This window comes from Acipenser ruthenus, chromosome 16, assembly GCF_902713425.1.
Source record: "Acipenser ruthenus chromosome 16, fAciRut3.2 maternal haplotype, whole genome shotgun sequence".
NCBI lineage: Eukaryota > Metazoa > Chordata > Actinopteri > Acipenseriformes > Acipenseridae > Acipenser > Acipenser ruthenus.
The window spans coordinates 22,455,275-22,473,328 of record NC_081204.1 but is presented as its reverse complement, the minus strand read 5'-3'; the positions used below and the strand labels follow the sequence as shown (position 1 = coordinate 22,473,328).

The following is an 18,054-nucleotide window of genomic DNA, read 5'->3' as shown; positions in this document are numbered from 1 at the left end:
GATATGTGATCTTTTTAAAGCAGAGAGATTTAACTTAGAGAAAGCACTTGACTTTCGAATGGAAGGCAGGGGCACCTACTTTATCAGAAGATATGAAAGCCATACTCTGAGCTGAATTTGCAGGATACCACAGGCTCTGCAATATCCTTCTGTGAAATGCATGTTCAAATCTGTAGGCCTGCTTCTGCCTCCGTGGTCAGTTAGGCAAGTAGCTTCTCCTTCCTAGTGCTTTGTCCCTGCTTCCCTGTGTCCATAAATCTGAGCAGGTGACCTGGCGTCAGGGTGTCGCAACAACTGAGAACACATTGATTTGGTGTCTAAATAGGGTACTGCTGAGGGAAGTCCTGCACATCAAGTTGTGAAGGATTTAGTGCATGCAGAGTTTAAGTACCCAATGAAAGCCAACAGCTGGTTATTTAATTCCAAGTTGGCTTTAAAAAGTCAACTAGCCACCTACAAGCCTGGTGTAAAGTCCTTAGAATACCAACTGTGGAGGCTGGATCTTTTACCAATTTTGGTTAATGTTTTAAAATTGCTGTGAGTAAATTTCACAAGTTGATCATTACTAATTAATCTGAGAAGTTGATTTACAGTCTCCCATTGTCTCAACCCAGCAGCATTGCACACAGGTAATAATTGACTTCTCAGAGACCGGAATAAAGAAAAGCTACACAAACTACACACCTGTAACCAAATATGTGACTTTAGTTTAACCTTCTGCCAGAAGTCATGCACAGTCCGCCATTCAGTCTTCATTTACTGGGTGATTGAGTTGTCTTATAATAGCGGTTATCTTACAGATCTCTACCCATGTAAGTGACAGGGTTGTATCACAGAGCAGATGTCCCAAAACCTGTAAAGAGAATTTCAGTTAGCTGCAAGGGGAGTGGGTGTGGATCAAATGAGATTGGAACATTAGTCTTTGCTATTTTGGATTTCTCAGAACCTTTCAGCAGCTCCTGTCCCTGAATGGAGAATACTTGCCCTTGAGGGAATGGAAATCCTGGAATGATCCACACATCCTGCTTAGCAAATTAATAGGACCTATGTGGATCTTAGAGGGGGCACAGTTGACAAATAGACATACGTTTCGGCTAATGCCTTCAGTATTAGGTAAGAGATAATGTGAGTAGCTGTGTCTTTTCATGTTGAATGGATATAATGATTGCCGTAGGTAGTTAATAACTCATAAATGATCAGTTATAATTGTAAATCAAGCTGAGAAATGTTTTGGCTAATGCCTTTGGTAAATTCTGAGGTGAACTTAAATGTTTTTCTCAATACTGTACATGGACTACTACTCTCTGGTAACACCAAAGGCAATGAAGTCTTATCTTAACATCATGTTCCCCTTAGCTAATACATTCTCGCCCGTGTCTCGTACACAGGAATCTCACGCCTGTAAATAGGAATGTGAATTTGAAACAATACAGAGCAGTGAAATTTACCCAGATGATGACCGCTATGGGTCACACAGTGCAATGTGGTGTATCTGATGCCTGTGAGTTTTCATGCATTAACAGCTTATTACAGACATGATTTGTCTTCTAGTCGAGATAACATTGAAAACAGCAGAATGAACCGTTTCACAGGCACGAACACCTCTTGACAGACAACGTCTTTCAAATCTGTTAGTAGTGGGGTGGTTCAGTCTTATAAAGTGACCTTCTACTCTGTCTACATTTTTTAAGTATTTCATTTCCTATCTCTGTTCTCTATCATTATTAATGTGCCTGGTCACATGGTTCCTAACTATTCCAGCAAAACATGCTTCTGAAAAGACTCCTTAATGTTTGTGAGAAGCGAGGTGGGGTATTAGCTTTGCACTGAAGCCCATAGGTGAAGTCTGAGCAAAACTGGCATGCTTTTCACTTCACATAAGCCTTCAGGTGAGTTTTCAAAAGCAATTTTATTGCCCTCTTTTGTACTCTCATTACACTCGTGCCTGGATACAGACAGAAATAATGTTACTGTTTAGTCACTGCATTGCTTTTATATGTGGCCTCTGAGCAAATGAATCACAGAGCATGCCCAGACAGTGGCTGCGGTTTCTCTACAGGAACGGGGTGCATTTCATATGCACTTGCTTGAAGAGATAACCAACTGAGGCACTGAAAACTCTGCAGCAAAAGTTAAAATTAAATAAACATGGCACGCTTGACCGTCCTGATTTGTAAACTAACATAGCTTGTCTGGTTTTGTCATTTTGGAAGAGAACCAGACATGAAGGTAAACTGCTGACTGATAATGGGTGTTGAATGTCACCTGCCTCCTTGCATCCCTATATCCAGAGAGTAACCTCTTGGTGGGATGTGCCCTGACCACACAGATACAATGCATCATGCTTTTCCCTGTTATTCAGTCTTCACACTCCCCATGAAGAAGCATACCTTGCTATCCTCCAAGTGGGGATTGCTCTGTTTTTTATTTACTGTTTTCTGATCCCAGTACGAATCAAAGAACTTCATCCAATCGGAAAGCAAGAGAGGCAGATTTAATACATGTTCGATGTGTATCACGGTTTTCAGTTTTATGGTCCGCAGTGATTTATATGTTCCAATTTCAGATTACAGCTGGGCCCTTGAGTTTGACAACACATCTAGGGGGTTTCAGCTGCAAACAAGCAATATGCCCCCCTTCTTGAAACTTCTTGTCATTGTCAGTTAATTTCAGACAAAACAGGCTTATTTTCTGTTACTACCTGCAGCAACAGGAGGTTATGAGGGTCTTCCACAAGCTTTTAAATAGCTCAGAGAAGCAAAACAACATTACCCAGGAAAAAAAAGTGGTTTTGGCCCACTATTATTATTATTATTATTTATTTCTTAGCAGACGCCCTTATCCAGGGCGACTTACAATTGTTACAAGATATCACATTATTTTTACATACAATTACCCATTTATACAGTTGGGTTTTTACTGGAGCAATCTAGGTAAAGTACCTTGCTCAAGGGTACAGCAGCAGTGTCCCCACCGGGGATTGAACCCACGACCCTCCGGTCAAGAGTCCAGAGCCCTAACCACTACTCCACACTGCCACTATACATTTACTATCGAATGAGCAGTTTGCCTGCAATGTCCCCATAGTAGAAGATACAGGCCTATGTTGATATTTTCTGTGTTATAAGGTAATGGCATTTATAAATATGTTTTATTTGAAACTATGGGGCACTACAACTTTAAGTTCTAGTGGTTTAGGAATATTTATCTTATTACAAAAAAAATTAAAAATTAATGAATGCCTACAAGGGTAGACTGGGGAACTCAGCAGACAGAAGTGCATAGACGTTCTGGCAGAAAAATATCTGAAATAACAACTAACCCAGAATACCCCACACGGAATATCCTGTTTCATTAAATGATACAGCTGTCGGAACAGGGATGTGGTTATTAATGCAGCATGCTAGTTTAGTGCTAATGATGACGTATTAACTACCATTCCAAAACAAAATGTACCAATGTCAAAATGTGTCTGTATACTTCTTTATATGGGGTGATTTTTTTGTTTTAGTTTTTCAATGTCAGTAGGACATTTTGTGCTGCTTTTGTGTGTGTGGTTGGAGGGACACATTTACTGTAACACAATGAAACTGCACAGGAGGAGACGCCAAACATTGGGCAACGCGTGTCTAGGACTGCCAGCACAGCTTGTAGCACATGCTTACTAGATATCTTTGTATCCTTGTGCAGATGGTCATCCCCACTTCAAATACACACACAAGAGTTCAAACAATGTAGTGCTACCACACATATGATCTGTTTACTACCAATGCAGAACTACTGATGGGGCACCGAGGGTGGCTGTTAATGGTGCACCAGTATGCTTATGTTTCACCGTGAACTTCAAACTTTAAGACCACGAATCCAAAGATATTTCAGGGCTTGGTTTTTACTTTTGCTTTTTTGGGCTGTTTTTGTGAAAGCCGGGCATTTTCTCTTCATCTCGTATGGATTCTTCTGACAGCTGTGTCGAAGCTGAGCGTGTGCGCACACGTTTGAAGCTTTTAGCGGTCTACTGTTGAGTGTCAAAACTTCAGTGTTGGTATGAAGTGGACGTGAAACGCCTGGGGTGATGGCTTTAGAGCAGAAAGAGGTTCACATTCCATACATAAAATGTAATCATTGTTACTTTAAGTGCTACATCCAGACCTTCAAAATGTCATCATTTCTGATGTAAATATAAGAAATGCCACTTCTCAGAGCTATTCATAACAACGCAGATGTGAGAAGTTTTTGATCCACATTTGGTTATTGTAAGTTGCAGTCAAACCTCCGAACTTTGATTTTAAATCGAATCTTAAAACACAGCTGCAGGAGGAGTGGGTGCGGATCAAATGAGATTGGAACATTAGTCTTTGCTATTTGGATTTCTCAGAACCTTTCAGCAGTTCCTGTCCCAGAATGAAGAAAACTAATCCTTGAGGGAATGCAAATTCCGGAATGATCCACACAAGCACCCACGCATTATCAGCCTGTCATAAATGAATAGGCCTATGTGCCTCTGAGAGGGGGGAAAAATATAGTAGACAAATGTTTTGGCTAATACCTTCATCACTGTAATTATCCGTTTCTTTTCACGTTGAATGGATATAATAATTGCCGTAGGCAGTTAATAACTTCAACCACTCAATTGCAAAGATCAGGTATTGCTGTAAATCAAGCTGATAAATGTTTCAGTGAATGCCTTTGGTAAATTCCAAGGTGAACTTAATGAAGACATTTGCTTAATTGTTTTTCAGTGAGGTCTTCTCTTAACATCATGTTCCCCGGAGCTAATACATTCTCACCTGTGTCTCGTACCAAAGAATCTCCTAACCTGTATAGGAATGTGAATTTCAATGCTTTAAGACAGAGATGATAGAGACGAAAGAGAAGGAGAGGTGATCCCTTTCATTGGACCAACTATACAGTTAATCACCAAGCTTTCAAGACTTCTTCTTCTACCTGCAGAAGAGACCTTTGAGGTCTTGAAAGCTTGTGATTCATTGTTTAGTTAATCCAATAAAAAGGTATGACCTCTTCTTCTCTTTGTTTATAATGGTTTAAGACAAACTTTGATTTTAAATCAAACCTCCTAATTCTCCACGCTGGCGTTGCGTTTTTAGTCTCTAGTTTGTTTGTTTGTTTGTTTGATTAAACCTCAGCTCTTTTTCTCCTGCTGTAAAGAATGCAGTTGGAATTCCGATCTATCCACAGAGATATTGGGATTCTGAGTATTTGAACTTCTCTCATCATCCCTGGATGTCTCCCTGGGCTCACTCAAAGTCGAGCGCTGTTTTAGCAGCTTGGGGATCTTGACTTGGAAAAGCAAAGCCTTGTTTCCCGCACAACATGAGCTTGAACGTTTTCAGCTTTCAGTAACACTTTGAAATAGTGTTGCTTTAATAACGTATAAGGTTACTACGAATACACAGTTGGCTAAAACATAATTAAAATGTTAGCGGTGCCTTTGGCAGAGTTTCAGATCCCTGATCTATCCCCACTGGAGGAAATGTTAATACTTATTCCCTGGAGGTGGTGCAGTGATTACAGACCCTGGCATTTTCATTATTTCTTTGTGATTATTGATCAGGTAGAAACATCATTCACTAAACACAGAACCGTGAATATGAGACGTAATAGTGCAGATTATTTTTCCCCCACCTGTTGTCTTTGGTTTCTTTATTTGAAAGGGTTACAGGACTCCCTGCAGTGCTTATACATTAGAGACATTACTTTACCTTTGCTCTACCCATTGCTGTCTGTCCTGCTGCGATCTTGTTTCATAAATCAGCCAGGGAATAAAACTGAGAATATTTGAAGGATTGAGGGAGACGCTTAGAAGAGAAATCTCTCTCTGGAGGATGCTAACGAGTGAAAGTTGACACAATGTAATAAGAACGAGTTGGAAAACAAACATGCTTACAAACCAGCAGCCCAACATTAGCATTGAGGTAACCAGATGGCTCCAATGTTGGGGTAGGTTGGAAGTAAAACTTTACCACCCACTCACGAATGTTACTAAACCCAGAGTATCTGTTTCTGTCATTATCTGTAGTTCATCCATAACTATAAGAACACTCAATGGTAGCAAATATTGTGATATTAAAATATTTTTTTTTTACGAGATGTGTACCTGTTTGTCTTCAGTGAGAAAGACTTTTAGTTGAACCATCAAAAAGTTTCTTTTGGTACAGATAAGGTAGCAAAAAGGTAGAGTTTATTTAAAAATGTTCTAGTCATTTTATATACATAGTATACTGACATATATCCTTATATTTAAACAGCAGATAAAGTTACAGTACTTAAAGTGTACAGCATTTCATTTGAGTGATTTTGTTATTTTTTCAGCTGATTTGAAATGAATGAATATTCATCAATACTAATATGAAACACCCTTGTTTGTTTAATCATTTCTTTCACAGCTGTGGCTGTTATTATTGCTTTAAGACCTGGAAGTGATGTTAATTTTTCAAATGGTCCTCAAATGGAAATTACTGTTTCCTTCCTCATCCCCTGGAATCCATTTAGCAGCCTGAGAGTCATTCCCAGGGGACTGGGTTAGCCCACTATCCTGCAAGCCTGCTCTCCCCCTTCCGATCAACTCCCCAGCATACCAGGGTCTCCCAGCTACTCAGACCTGCAATAAAGGGCTTCCTGTGAGCTGATCCCCAGCCTTGCTCTTTTGCCAACCTCCTGGTTTTATAGGCCTTGGCAGGCCTTTTTACAAGTGCTCCCACAGGACTTAGTGGATCCGGGGCAATACCTCTGATTATACCTAGAAATCCTCCAAAGAAATGTCTGTCTCAGCTAAATCGACATAGAGACTAAAAACAGTTTAGGAAAGTGAACCCATAAAAGTTTTGCTCTGTGCATTAATTTAGGGAATTAAAAGATCAAATTGTACATAATTACTATGTAACTGCTTTAATAGTGAATATTTTGTGTGACCCATTTGTACCATAAGGGGCTTCTCCAACATGCTTAAATGTGTACACTCTTTTTATTAGAAGTCTAGTCTAGACTGAAGATGACAGAACGTTTGGCTAATGATAATAAGAAAAGGGTTGTCTTTTGGTATACTGCTTTGTTTGATCAGCATATACTCCGCTGGGATAAGTCAACCCTGGATTTTATGGAAGAGTCATCAGGATTTCATCTAGATTTCATCAACCGCCTGTTTTTAGTGGGATTCCCTGGATAGCCACAGATCCAGGGTGATTCCCTAGAGTTGTAAAATGCGGTGTCTTATCCAGGAGGGATGGCTTGATAAAATCTACCTCAGTTTCTAATCGTTTTATCTCAGAATTCCCGTTTGAGTGTTTACAGTTATGATCAAAGGCAGTCATTTTTATTTTTAGTTTTTTTTTTTTTTAATGGATGCTGCAGTCAAGAGGTCATTTTGGAAAGCTGCATTAAAACTGGGATTCTATTAACACTTTCTGTTCTTCAGTTTGTTTGACGTCGCTGCCCTGTTATTAAAGCTCTGTCAGTGAGGTAGATCCAGGCTAATAAAGATGTCAAACGTCAGGAGGTTTTTCTGTTTGGTACGGTAAAAACAGACATCTTGTTGTGTGAAATGAGGTTAAAGGAAAGAACAATTCCCAGGTTAAAATCTGTGTATTGAAAATGTATGCATCCCTGCGCTGTGCACATTTACAAACGCAATTTATGGGGTTATTAAAACTGAAATTATTTATATAAAACTCCAGATAAGGAATTAATGGTTTTATTTTTGCACACTAACTCTGTTAGTATCTTCTGTTTGGTTTTTAAAAGGATATATTTTGGGGATGTATATGTATATACATTAAATATATTGTAAATATTTGAATTTTTTCCCAGCACTAGTGTATCTATACAGTGCGTGTGTCCTACTTCTAAGATACACATGCGTGCTTGCTTATTGCAGCACATGCACTTTGTATATAAATATGTGTTGAGAGCTTTTCCTGACCGTCTATAAAAGCTATTGCTGCCAAATAATTTCATGCTTGGAATGTGCGTTTTTTTTTTTTTTTTTTTTAAACTTTCCTTAGATTTGAACTCAGTCTTGATAAAGCTGTGTTCATAGCCTCTGGATAAAAGTTTTGATCCCTCTAAGTTAGCTTGATTTATCCATCAACAGTCCAAAGCACCTTTGACCATTGTTCCATAGTCCAATTTCTGTGTTCTTGTACATATGTTATCCTTTTAGTCTTGTTCCCCTTTCTTTACAGAGGTATTCTTACTGCAAAAAGTCCTGATTTAAAGAGTGACCTTCGTATTGTTGACTTGATGGACAACTACACCTGTGCCTTCAGTCAGTTCTGTTGTCAATTCAACGCTTGTCTTCTTTCTATTCCTTAAGGATATTATCTTTATGCAATTCAAGGTTGTTATAATAGTAGAAAACACCAGTGGAGGCTTTGAGTAAATTGTTGATGCTCATAATGCATCAGAGTAGAAAAATGCAACATTCTAAGACTTTTTTGCACAGCAGTGTATATATATAAAACATAAGTCTGTAGGGCCACTATGGACAGCCAGATCCCCAATAATATAGTGTTACAGCAAGTCTGTTTAAATTGTTCTGGAGGTGTGAGTGAATCTAGTGCTCATGAAAGGTGATGGACAGTGGCACAGGCTACAGTCCGGTACAGTGCAGGCAGGCACATTGAGAGCCAACCTTTCAGTCCTGAGCCTCACTCATGCTACTGATGGAGCCACATTGTGTGGTGTTTGTTTACAGTAAACAATGCTGAGACCACCAAACTCCTTTTGCCTGTGGAGGTAGATTTGAACCTGAGCCTCTTGCCAGGGCCTACTGTTAATGACCGACCCTGTAAAGTTTCTGGAGAAGACTGTCATGAAACCCGTCGGCAGTGCATCTGGGGTCAGAGTTCTCACTTTGGGTGGTGATGTTGGTTCTGTTGCTAACTCAGCCAATGTGAAGGAGGAGGGGGAGTGTTAAAGATTTATTTATAGACCCGACATCTTTGTCGTATGTAGTTTTACACCCCCTCAGTCAGTGTTCTATCAGCACACAAGTAGTATTAGTGCCTGACTGACGTGTTTTTTTTTGTTTTTTTTAAAAGGCAAACTTTGCCACTCAAACTTAGTCAAACTTGGTTTTCGTTAAGTATGGGATCGGATTTTCGTTCTAGGACACTATTTACGTGACTTGTGCACAGGCAATACCACATACATCGCTACTGTAAACTACACAAAGCCACTGTGAGCACTGACAAACCTGCACTATTAATCGGTCATTGTCCAGTGTGGTCTTTCCTAATCTGTGTTCATGTTTATTATTGAAAGAGGAAGCAGCCTGTGAGCTGCAGTGCCCCCCCCCCCCCCCCCTCGCCTTGCTGTCTGAGCTGTAGCTGTGGCTCTGTCTGAAGTTGCAGCTCTCTTCCGCTTCAGTGAAATACCTGAGATGTGTCCCGCCTGGGCCGCCGCCAGGCAGATTCAGTTTCCTTGCCCCTCGGTCTCAGCAGCACTCAGTAACCGTGTCCTGCTTCTGTCATGCTGATTAGGGTTAGAGGGGAGATCACAGGGGAGAGCAGCGGGAAGAGCAGGCTTTATTAAATATTTTTTACTCCCAGTGCTATAATCTAACAAGAGGGTCTGAAATCCTTCTCTTTTTGGACCAGCATGTGACTTCCAGGTTCAATCACAGAGTCACTATCAAGCTTCTAAAATCATCAGTATGCTTGCTGTGTATGCCCCACATACTAGTTTACCAGCTCTGATGCCATTTCCTTAAGACAACCTTTTTTGATCTCTGCTCTAGGTTTCAGATCCTAACAGTCCTTAAACTCTAGAATATATATGTATGCATTTTAACAGTGCCGGTTTAGAAAGTTTAAACGGCAGCTTTGTGGTACCCTATCACTTCCTGTGCTGAAGGTCCACTTCGTTGCCTTTGAGAGTGCCCCTTGATTAGATGCTATCGCAGTGCAGTATTTGTATTGTTGTGTGTGGTGTTCTACTAGCTCCTCCTCATGTTTTATTCTCCCTCTGCATCTCGACAGGGTACCAAGTCATTCCAGGGGCCTTGTGGAGGCAGGGACTGCAGCGGAGGATGCCAGTGTTTCCCTGAGAAAGGCGGTCGGGTAAGTATGCCCTCTCTCTCAATGAACAGTCTGAAAGTGTCCCCTCTCTCTCTTTCGCCTTTCAGAGTAGCTGCTCGGAGCCTCACTGACTCCTGTAAAAATCTGGTCTGCTGGTTATTATGAAGTCACAGCATAGCTGCCAGAGAAAGGGATTCTAAGAATCTACATGTGCTTTCTAGAGTTTTGGAGGTATTGACTGTGCATAGGTTTTTATGTTGCAGTTAGTTTATACCCTAGTCCTGCTTCTGAATTGCAGAATCCTAAAACACGATGCTGAACACACATTAATGTCTTCGCAGACTACATTTAATGTATGTGTGGTTAAAGTTTGTTATGGTCACCATGTGAAGTGTGACAAACAGCTGGAGAAGATCAGTGAATACGCTGTACTTGCAAATATAAAGCCATGTTCAAGTGTGCCCTGATATGTGCAGGAGAGTTGAAGCAGAAGACAAATGCAACCAAGAAACTGATGACCACAAGAATGTCAAATACAATCCTGCAAGAAATAAAAATCCTCTGTACTGTAGTAATAATTTCCAATCATAATCATATTTTACCATGTGCTTGTGTGCTAATATAAACACATGCACCCATCCGTGAACAAAAACAAGAGGAAAAATCTAGTGGGGGTGGGAGAGAATTCGCACATCTATTTCATATCATACAGTAAGGGTCTACATTTTTAAGACCCTAAAAAAAATGAATGCAGTTTCCTTAAATCCCCCAGCGTCCCCCTTACAGGGAACTGCCAATCCATACAGCTCAACTAAAGATGATTCCCGAGCGAGGAAACTAGCTCCCCACACAGGGCGGCTGCACACTCTATAGAGCACAGCACACAACTGGAGCAGGCAGCTTCATGCCCCTACCTGTCGGCCAGGGGAATGTGCTGCCCTAGCAGAGAGAGCCCCCCACACGCCCCCTGCACATTCTAGCTGCTCAGAGCGGCTGTTGTGACTGGCTTGCCCATTATTGACCTTGGAATGTTCAGGCTCCATTGATTAATCTTTTGTTGGAATGACAGGACCACTTTGGGCTGTTTACACTGCCAACCTGGGAGCACATTCATTCTGGGAAGGGGTACTTTCAGTGCTTTAATCCTTCACAATAATAGAAAGTAAACCAACAGGAACTTTACAAGACCCGCTCGATCTCTGGAAACAGAACAAGAATAAAGCCATTTTGAATAAAGTAAATAAACTTTTTTATTTTCATGTTTTCATTTTTATCATCCTTAACTATTATAAACATGCTTTTTTATACTGCCAGAAAAAAATGAAAGCCCTGATAATCACCTGTTTTTTGTAATTCAAGAAGATAAACACTGAAAAGGTGAATAAATAAACGCTGACAAAGCTGTAACTATAATAAAATATAAAAAAAAAAATTAACAAACATCTTAAAAACATGAACTGTACCGTCAATTCCATGCACCGATAAACACCTAGGGGTATTACACAACCCGCACACACTGATACTGACTGGCTGCAATGCGATCGTGTAAAGGGATATGGTAGTTCTTTTCAGGTGCTTTTTTTGTCACAGATTCACTCTTCAGATTGATGGATGGGACTGCCCTGATTCCAGGGTGTGGCCTAGCGGAATGGACTTGCTGAGAATATTGGCAGGTCTGTCTGGCCCTTTGATCTCTGCCCAGGGAAGAGAGGAACATTCACCCTGTGAAGGAGCTCTTCCACCGACCAAAGACCCATTTATTTACAAGCTGGCTCTCCTTGGCCTCTGTTCGCAATATATATAAAGACTTAGGTGGTGAAGGATTTGAAAAAGAGCAAACAGAATTTATTTATGAGCCCTCATTTTGGGGTACATTTCCCCAGGGGCAGGAATTTAGTGGAGGCAGCAGTACGTATGGCGCTGTGTCACACTTTACAGTTTTGCATATTGAGAGAACCCCTTATCCAATTGTGATGAAACTTGCTAAGGACTTTTTTTCTTAGTTATTGAGACTGTGTCGGAATCTGAGGCTAATATGGAGGGATCTGTCGATCTGCCTATATAACAAAGACTAAGTGTTGATGTTGCATGGGATTTCTTATCTAGTTTAAAATTGTTATGTGAGCAGTAGTGGTCCTGAAGAAACGATGTTGAACTTGGTACCTTTTTCTATAGTGTTACCAACATACAAAATGTACACGCTTTCAAGACCCCGTAGGTCCCCTTTATCAGGTAAAAGTGGATTTGGGAAGAAAATCGATTCGATGTTGAGGAATTAGAACTAGAAAGACTGTGTATTTTCAGCTTCTTCTTCAAGCTGAGTAAAGCACAGCACAGCTTTAAGCAGTGGTTAGCGGGTCAATTCTCTCATTCAAAGAACTTAGAATGTGTTTAGATGAAGCGTCAGTGTTGTCTTGTGTCTCAAAACAGTAGAAGCGTGTTAGGAAAGCCTGGGGCGGATTCACGCTTATCAAATAAAACACCCCCTTAATTAAAATACCCTCAGCTTACTAATTAGCGAAGTGACAAACGTTTGCTTGCTTGTCAGTGCTGCAATATTCCTTTTGCTTTATTCTGTAAAGACATTTCTATTATCGTTGCAGTAAACTACCATTTTACTTTTCAACCCTGTGGTTATCGGACCTGAGAAGACCTGTCATTTCTTCTTTTAAAGCTCCCTCTCGCTCTCTGTGCTGTCTTCTGCAGTTCTGAATATATTTTAGTAGATAGCAGGTTTCCTGGCTCAGAGTTGAAACCCAAGACACGTTTTGTTTGCACTGTAATACGGTGCAAGCATGATTTGTTTGTAGTGATTCAACATAACATACGATTGCAATACAGTACAGGTAGTTTCAAGAAGTCCTAGCTCTTAACACTACCATTTTATAAGTACATTTTTTCAAATAAATCCAAATCGATTCCCCACACTCGATCGCTTGCCACGCTGTGTTCCTCATGATCTGCTTTAATTTTGACCATTGGAGTAAATCTGACCTACATCACAGGAAGCAATGATCACAACATTAGATCGATCTGCTTTACATGTTAAATACTTTTAAAGTAAAATAAACAAACCAACATATCATTTTCAGTTCAGACAATGTGCTAATGAGAGATAAGACAGTCGATTGTAAAGCCCTATCTCTCCTTTTATCAGCTTGAGCTCTTCAGAGCAAGTTTTGGATTGCCTCTACTTATCTTATCACTTCTCGGCAAACTCAGAGGAATTACAGGGAAATTAGTGGATCATAAAATGGTTGCTAACCCTAAAACACGAGTGATAAAATTGAGTAAGTAAGGTCTGGTTTATGGCGGTTGTTGATATGAAATCATTGATCTCTGAAGTGGTTGTAGTCCCGTCAGGATTAATTCTATTGTAGAGTTCACTAACTTGACCCAGCTAGTTATCCACAGTATACTGACCTATTGATAGCTCATTCTCTTAAATGTAATTACCCAGTTGCAATGCAGTTTCATATGCCCCTGCCTCCTTATACCATCTGTTGACTTTTGATGCTACAGGACTAAAACCTCATAATGCACGTTTTATTAAAACCCTTGCTCTATAACTGAATAAAAGTATGCTTTACCCAGAGGGCTAGGATGCTGGTCCACTAACCTCCTGAGGCCTTTCCCCTTGGTCCATGTTCAAATCTGGCTGCACTGGTTCAACATTTGGTGGTGTCAGTTTAGCCTCCAGTGGACATTCAAACACCACACAGTTCGACACTGCCAGTCTCTGCTTGAGAGAGGCCCAGGACTGAATGTCAGGGTTGGGGCTCACATGCTGATTTGCTGTGAGGGGAAGCTGTCATATTTTCATTAGCACAGGTTCTGGACAACAGCTAAGAAACAAAAAAAGATGGCGAGCTGTAACTTGTTAAAATTGCATTAGTGTGTGGGGAACCATGATTATAACCTGCGTTTCTACACTGGACGTCGTCTTTTGTGTAAAGGAAGGTTTCTTGTCAATTATAGACGACTCTGTTTCGGTTTTTTATTTTTTATATACAAGAGTTGACTGAACTGCCAGTTCCAGGTAATTTACATAGCAGTTATTTTGACTAACAGCTTGATAACTTAGCTAAAGAACATCTGGGCTAAACGTTTTAAATGTTATTACGCTTTGAGCTAAGTATACAGCCCCCAGATCCGCTGTGTGTAATTATCCAGACAAAAACGTTTGCTTAAGGAATTCAACCTTAAACGACTAATTAAGGCTCATGTAGAATATTTATAAAAAAAACATTCAGTACTTTCAAAACTGCACAGAATGTAGATCGTTTTAATAAAATTGTATTTTCTTTAACAGAGAAAGTTTCTTTTATATCATATATAATCAGTAAGTAAAAACATACATTCTTAATTTGTCCATAATTAGAAATCTGTGTTAATGCCTTCTTCAAGTGCAGACCTCTCACCAAATGCATTGAAAAGATCACTCAATCATAAACCCTGAGGTAAAACTAAAAAGTATGTGTTACACAAAATGTTTGTCAACTTCAGCAGGAGAACATAACACAAAATGATGGTTGTGTAGCAGCGTAACTCCTAATATCTTTATACAGGATCATTTAGGGTTCATGACATACAAAGACAGCACAAAACTGTTATGTCTGTAGCAGGGCTACCATGATAAAAGTGACCTCTGCTGCATATGTAAAGACATTCAAAACATCTGGGTTACATAATTGACACAGTGTAACAGAGGGAAAAGAATCTTTATCAACATTGATACAATACAAATACAATTCCCAGACGCTGTGGACAGGAGGGTGTTTTTTCAGTGCGTTTGTTTTCCCAGTTGTGAGCAGCAGATGTGTTCAAGGGATGGCTTTGTATTTCAATCCCAAGTCAATATTCCAAAGGGCTACTTCCTTATTAGTAGCATACGTACATGTGGTTGTGATTTACTGTTATCAAAGCTGGGAGAGCACAGGTCTCCCCCAGTGGCCTCTAATCTCAGGCTGTCCATCCATCTTGTTCATACGGAGTGTGGTTCCCATTTAACTCCTGCAGCTCGCTGTCAGGTTGTGTGCTGTGTAGTTGTGGCAGGGTTACCTGTGCTCCACAAGCTGGTGGTACAGTATGTGCAAACACCTGGGGCAAGAGTGCATTAGGGTTAGAGCAGCAGGAGCTAACAACAATGAATCATTCCCATTCAAGGGGAAAGTTCACAAAGACAGTAGTGGGAAAAGTGTAAACCCACAAGTTACCCAAAACACGCATAGCCTCTCAGTGGGGTGTGTTTAGAATTTTAAAGCATTTTCTGTTTTGGTTTTATTTATTATTATTATTATTTATTATTATTATTATTATTATTATTATTATTATTATTTATTTATTTATTTATTTATTTATTTATTTATTTATTTATTTATTTATTTATAATAAATTACCATTTTTTTTCTATAACCTGACTGACTTTCTCATTCATTATCCTTTGTCAAAGCTGTCTTTTATCTTAAGTCCCAGAGCTTTTGAAAACGTATACAATGATATCAGTTTACTATTGAAGACGACGGCATATAGTGTTGGGTGGAGATTGTGCCTTATACGAGTTACAATACAAAAACATTCCAATGCTTTTGTTCACTGCAGTGTGTGTGAATTTAGCATTTTTCAGTTTTTTCTTTTGTAGTTTTATAAATAACTTGACACCTATAGGACCGTAACACAAAGGAAAAAAGTAAATAGTTTTACCTGAGCGTTTACCTTTAAGCACGCCAACGAAGCATAAAAACCCGTATCATTTTCAGGGTTTCTTATGTTACAGCCATTTAGAGATTTAGTTTATTCCCCACGTCTGTCTCGTCTTGTAACGACCCCAGTCTAGGAAAAGCCTTATCCTGGATTGGTTATGCACTGAGAAGTGGAACCACCTTAAAAAATGGGGCAGGGGTTACCCAGTTTGCCTGGGGTTTACACAAGGGTTTTTTAAGACTGTGATACCCCTTTAATAAAGGACGTCTCCCAGTGCATTGCTGTTGTGCTGAAGTAAGAAGTTGAATTCCAGATGCTTCTATTTTGTGTCCCTCTCCGTCCTTGTTTTTATGCATCAGCCCAATTATAAAACATTGCATCATGTTTTCTTATTTAGTCTGATCTGAAACCTGCCAGAGGACTTGAAAAAGTTCTGAACCAGCCCGTTGAAGCTCTGAGATGTTGTGTTGCTATTTAAAGAGCTGCTGGATGGAATCTTTTAGGCTTGGTTTTTTTAATAATTTATTTGTCTTCCCTCTCTCTCTCTGTCATCACCCAGACATAAACTTTATAAACTCTTTGGAAGTGGTGTGATGAAGTCACAGGAATGAAAGCCACCCAAGCTTCAGATAAGGCAATGCTAGGTGCAGTTTCCATGGTGACCAGTCTAAATAATAGTTATGATGGAACTACACCAGTGTAATAGCAGGTTGTTCGATAAGTGTAAGGAAAAGAACAGTAATATTAAGCAACAAAGCGAACAACAGTTGGATTAGTCGTATTTAAAAATGGCTGTAAAAGCTACCAGGACGATGTGCTGAGCCTGAGAGTGCAGGGAAATAGTACATGGATTTCGTTGTTAATGCTTCATTTCACAGTATCCAAGAAATATTGATAATATTATACAAAAAGTGTCTAATTCAAATGTATTGATATGTACAAGCGTGATGTACTATTAAATTGCTCCATGTGAGGAAGTTCATACATGTGTTTTTTTTTGTATTTTACTTTTTAATTTTTTAGTATGACTATGTATCTCATGAGTGAGTGTTTAAAGCTATAGATAAACTCTGAAGCAATCTTTCTACCTTGAACCCTAATACACAACTTGCCATTCTGCTTATAATTCGTTTAGTTGCCGGCTTATACAATTCAAACACGTCTCAAAATTAGATTGTGCCAGCTGTAATGTTTAAAGTGGGGTTATTAAACAATATGAGATGTTGGACACAGGCTATGCTGCTTGACTGAGTACGACATCTGATCTGAAGCAATTATAGCCACGCTTTTCTAAGAATAGCCAAGCTAGAAAACTAAGACAAGTCATTGCTGAAAAAAATGTAAAAACAAGATTTAGTCTGTTATCAAGTACCAATATTTCAAAGCTGTCTTGATGTTTTCTAGGAATCCTAAATATTATTAATGTCATCTTTTATAAGTTGTTTTGAACTGTTTCCTATAATTTATCCAGAATTATTACATTTAACTTGCTACATCTGGATATAGTAAAATAAACTAAATGACATTCAGTGACAAACATTTGACTAGACGTCGTTCTAGATGTCTTTGAAATATTCAGTATAAAAAAACAAAACACCATTTCAATTTCTGTATAATATATAACCCCCTATTGCAGCATCCCTGTTTGGAAGTGGAAGCTTCATCTGGGGAACATAAACAAACTGGACAGCCAAAAAGGTAGAGGCTGATAGCGCTGTAGCTAGCGAGCTTCCCAGCAGTTGAAGGTGTTTTTTGTGTCAGGGTATTTGCTGCTATAGTTGCGGGAGCTGTTTCAGTTCTGGTAATAGGTGTATTCAGGGAAAACAAAACTGAAATAACATGTTTGTGGACTGAAGGTGGACATTAACCTGAGTGAAAATGCTCTTGTCTGGAGAATTGCTTTAAATGACAGGGCTCACCTGGTGGAAGACTGACGCATGAATGGGTGTTAGGAAGTGTATTGTTAAAATACATGTTATTAGTGTAAGACATGTGTGCTGTTGCTTGTGCAGTCTGGTTCAAAGGTGTAATCGTGTTTTTTATTCACTCCTGCAGCAGTTGCTTATCTTCAAGTCCCCTTAGTTGTCTTGGCAACACAGCGCCCCCTAGCCAGGAAGAAGGGTAGCTGGAACATGGTTCTGCCTTTTCAGAAGGAATGGTCCTCTGGGGTTCTCAAGAATCCAGCTGTCAAACATTAGTTTATATTATAGATTTTTGCTCCGATAACACTTACCTACATGTGTTTCATGTTACGATAACATAGATTTTTCGGGTAATATTCAACATGAGCGTCACAAGTTTTCATTTCTATTTAACA

General features: G+C 39.5%; 1 protein-coding gene across 3 annotated transcripts in view; it reads left to right on the top strand.

Moving 5' to 3' along the window:
• Positions 1 to 18,054, top strand: part of LOC117430504 (collagen alpha-6(IV) chain-like) — a 105,692-nt gene that overhangs the window by 28,368 nt on the left and 59,270 nt on the right. For all 3 annotated transcript variants that reach the window (XM_058989066.1, XM_058989063.1, XM_058989065.1), the window contains one exon: positions 9,996 to 10,076. In XM_058989066.1, coding sequence (XP_058845049.1) covers positions 9,996 to 10,076 — 81 coding nt within the window. The remainder of the gene's footprint in view (positions 1 to 9,995; positions 10,077 to 18,054) is intronic.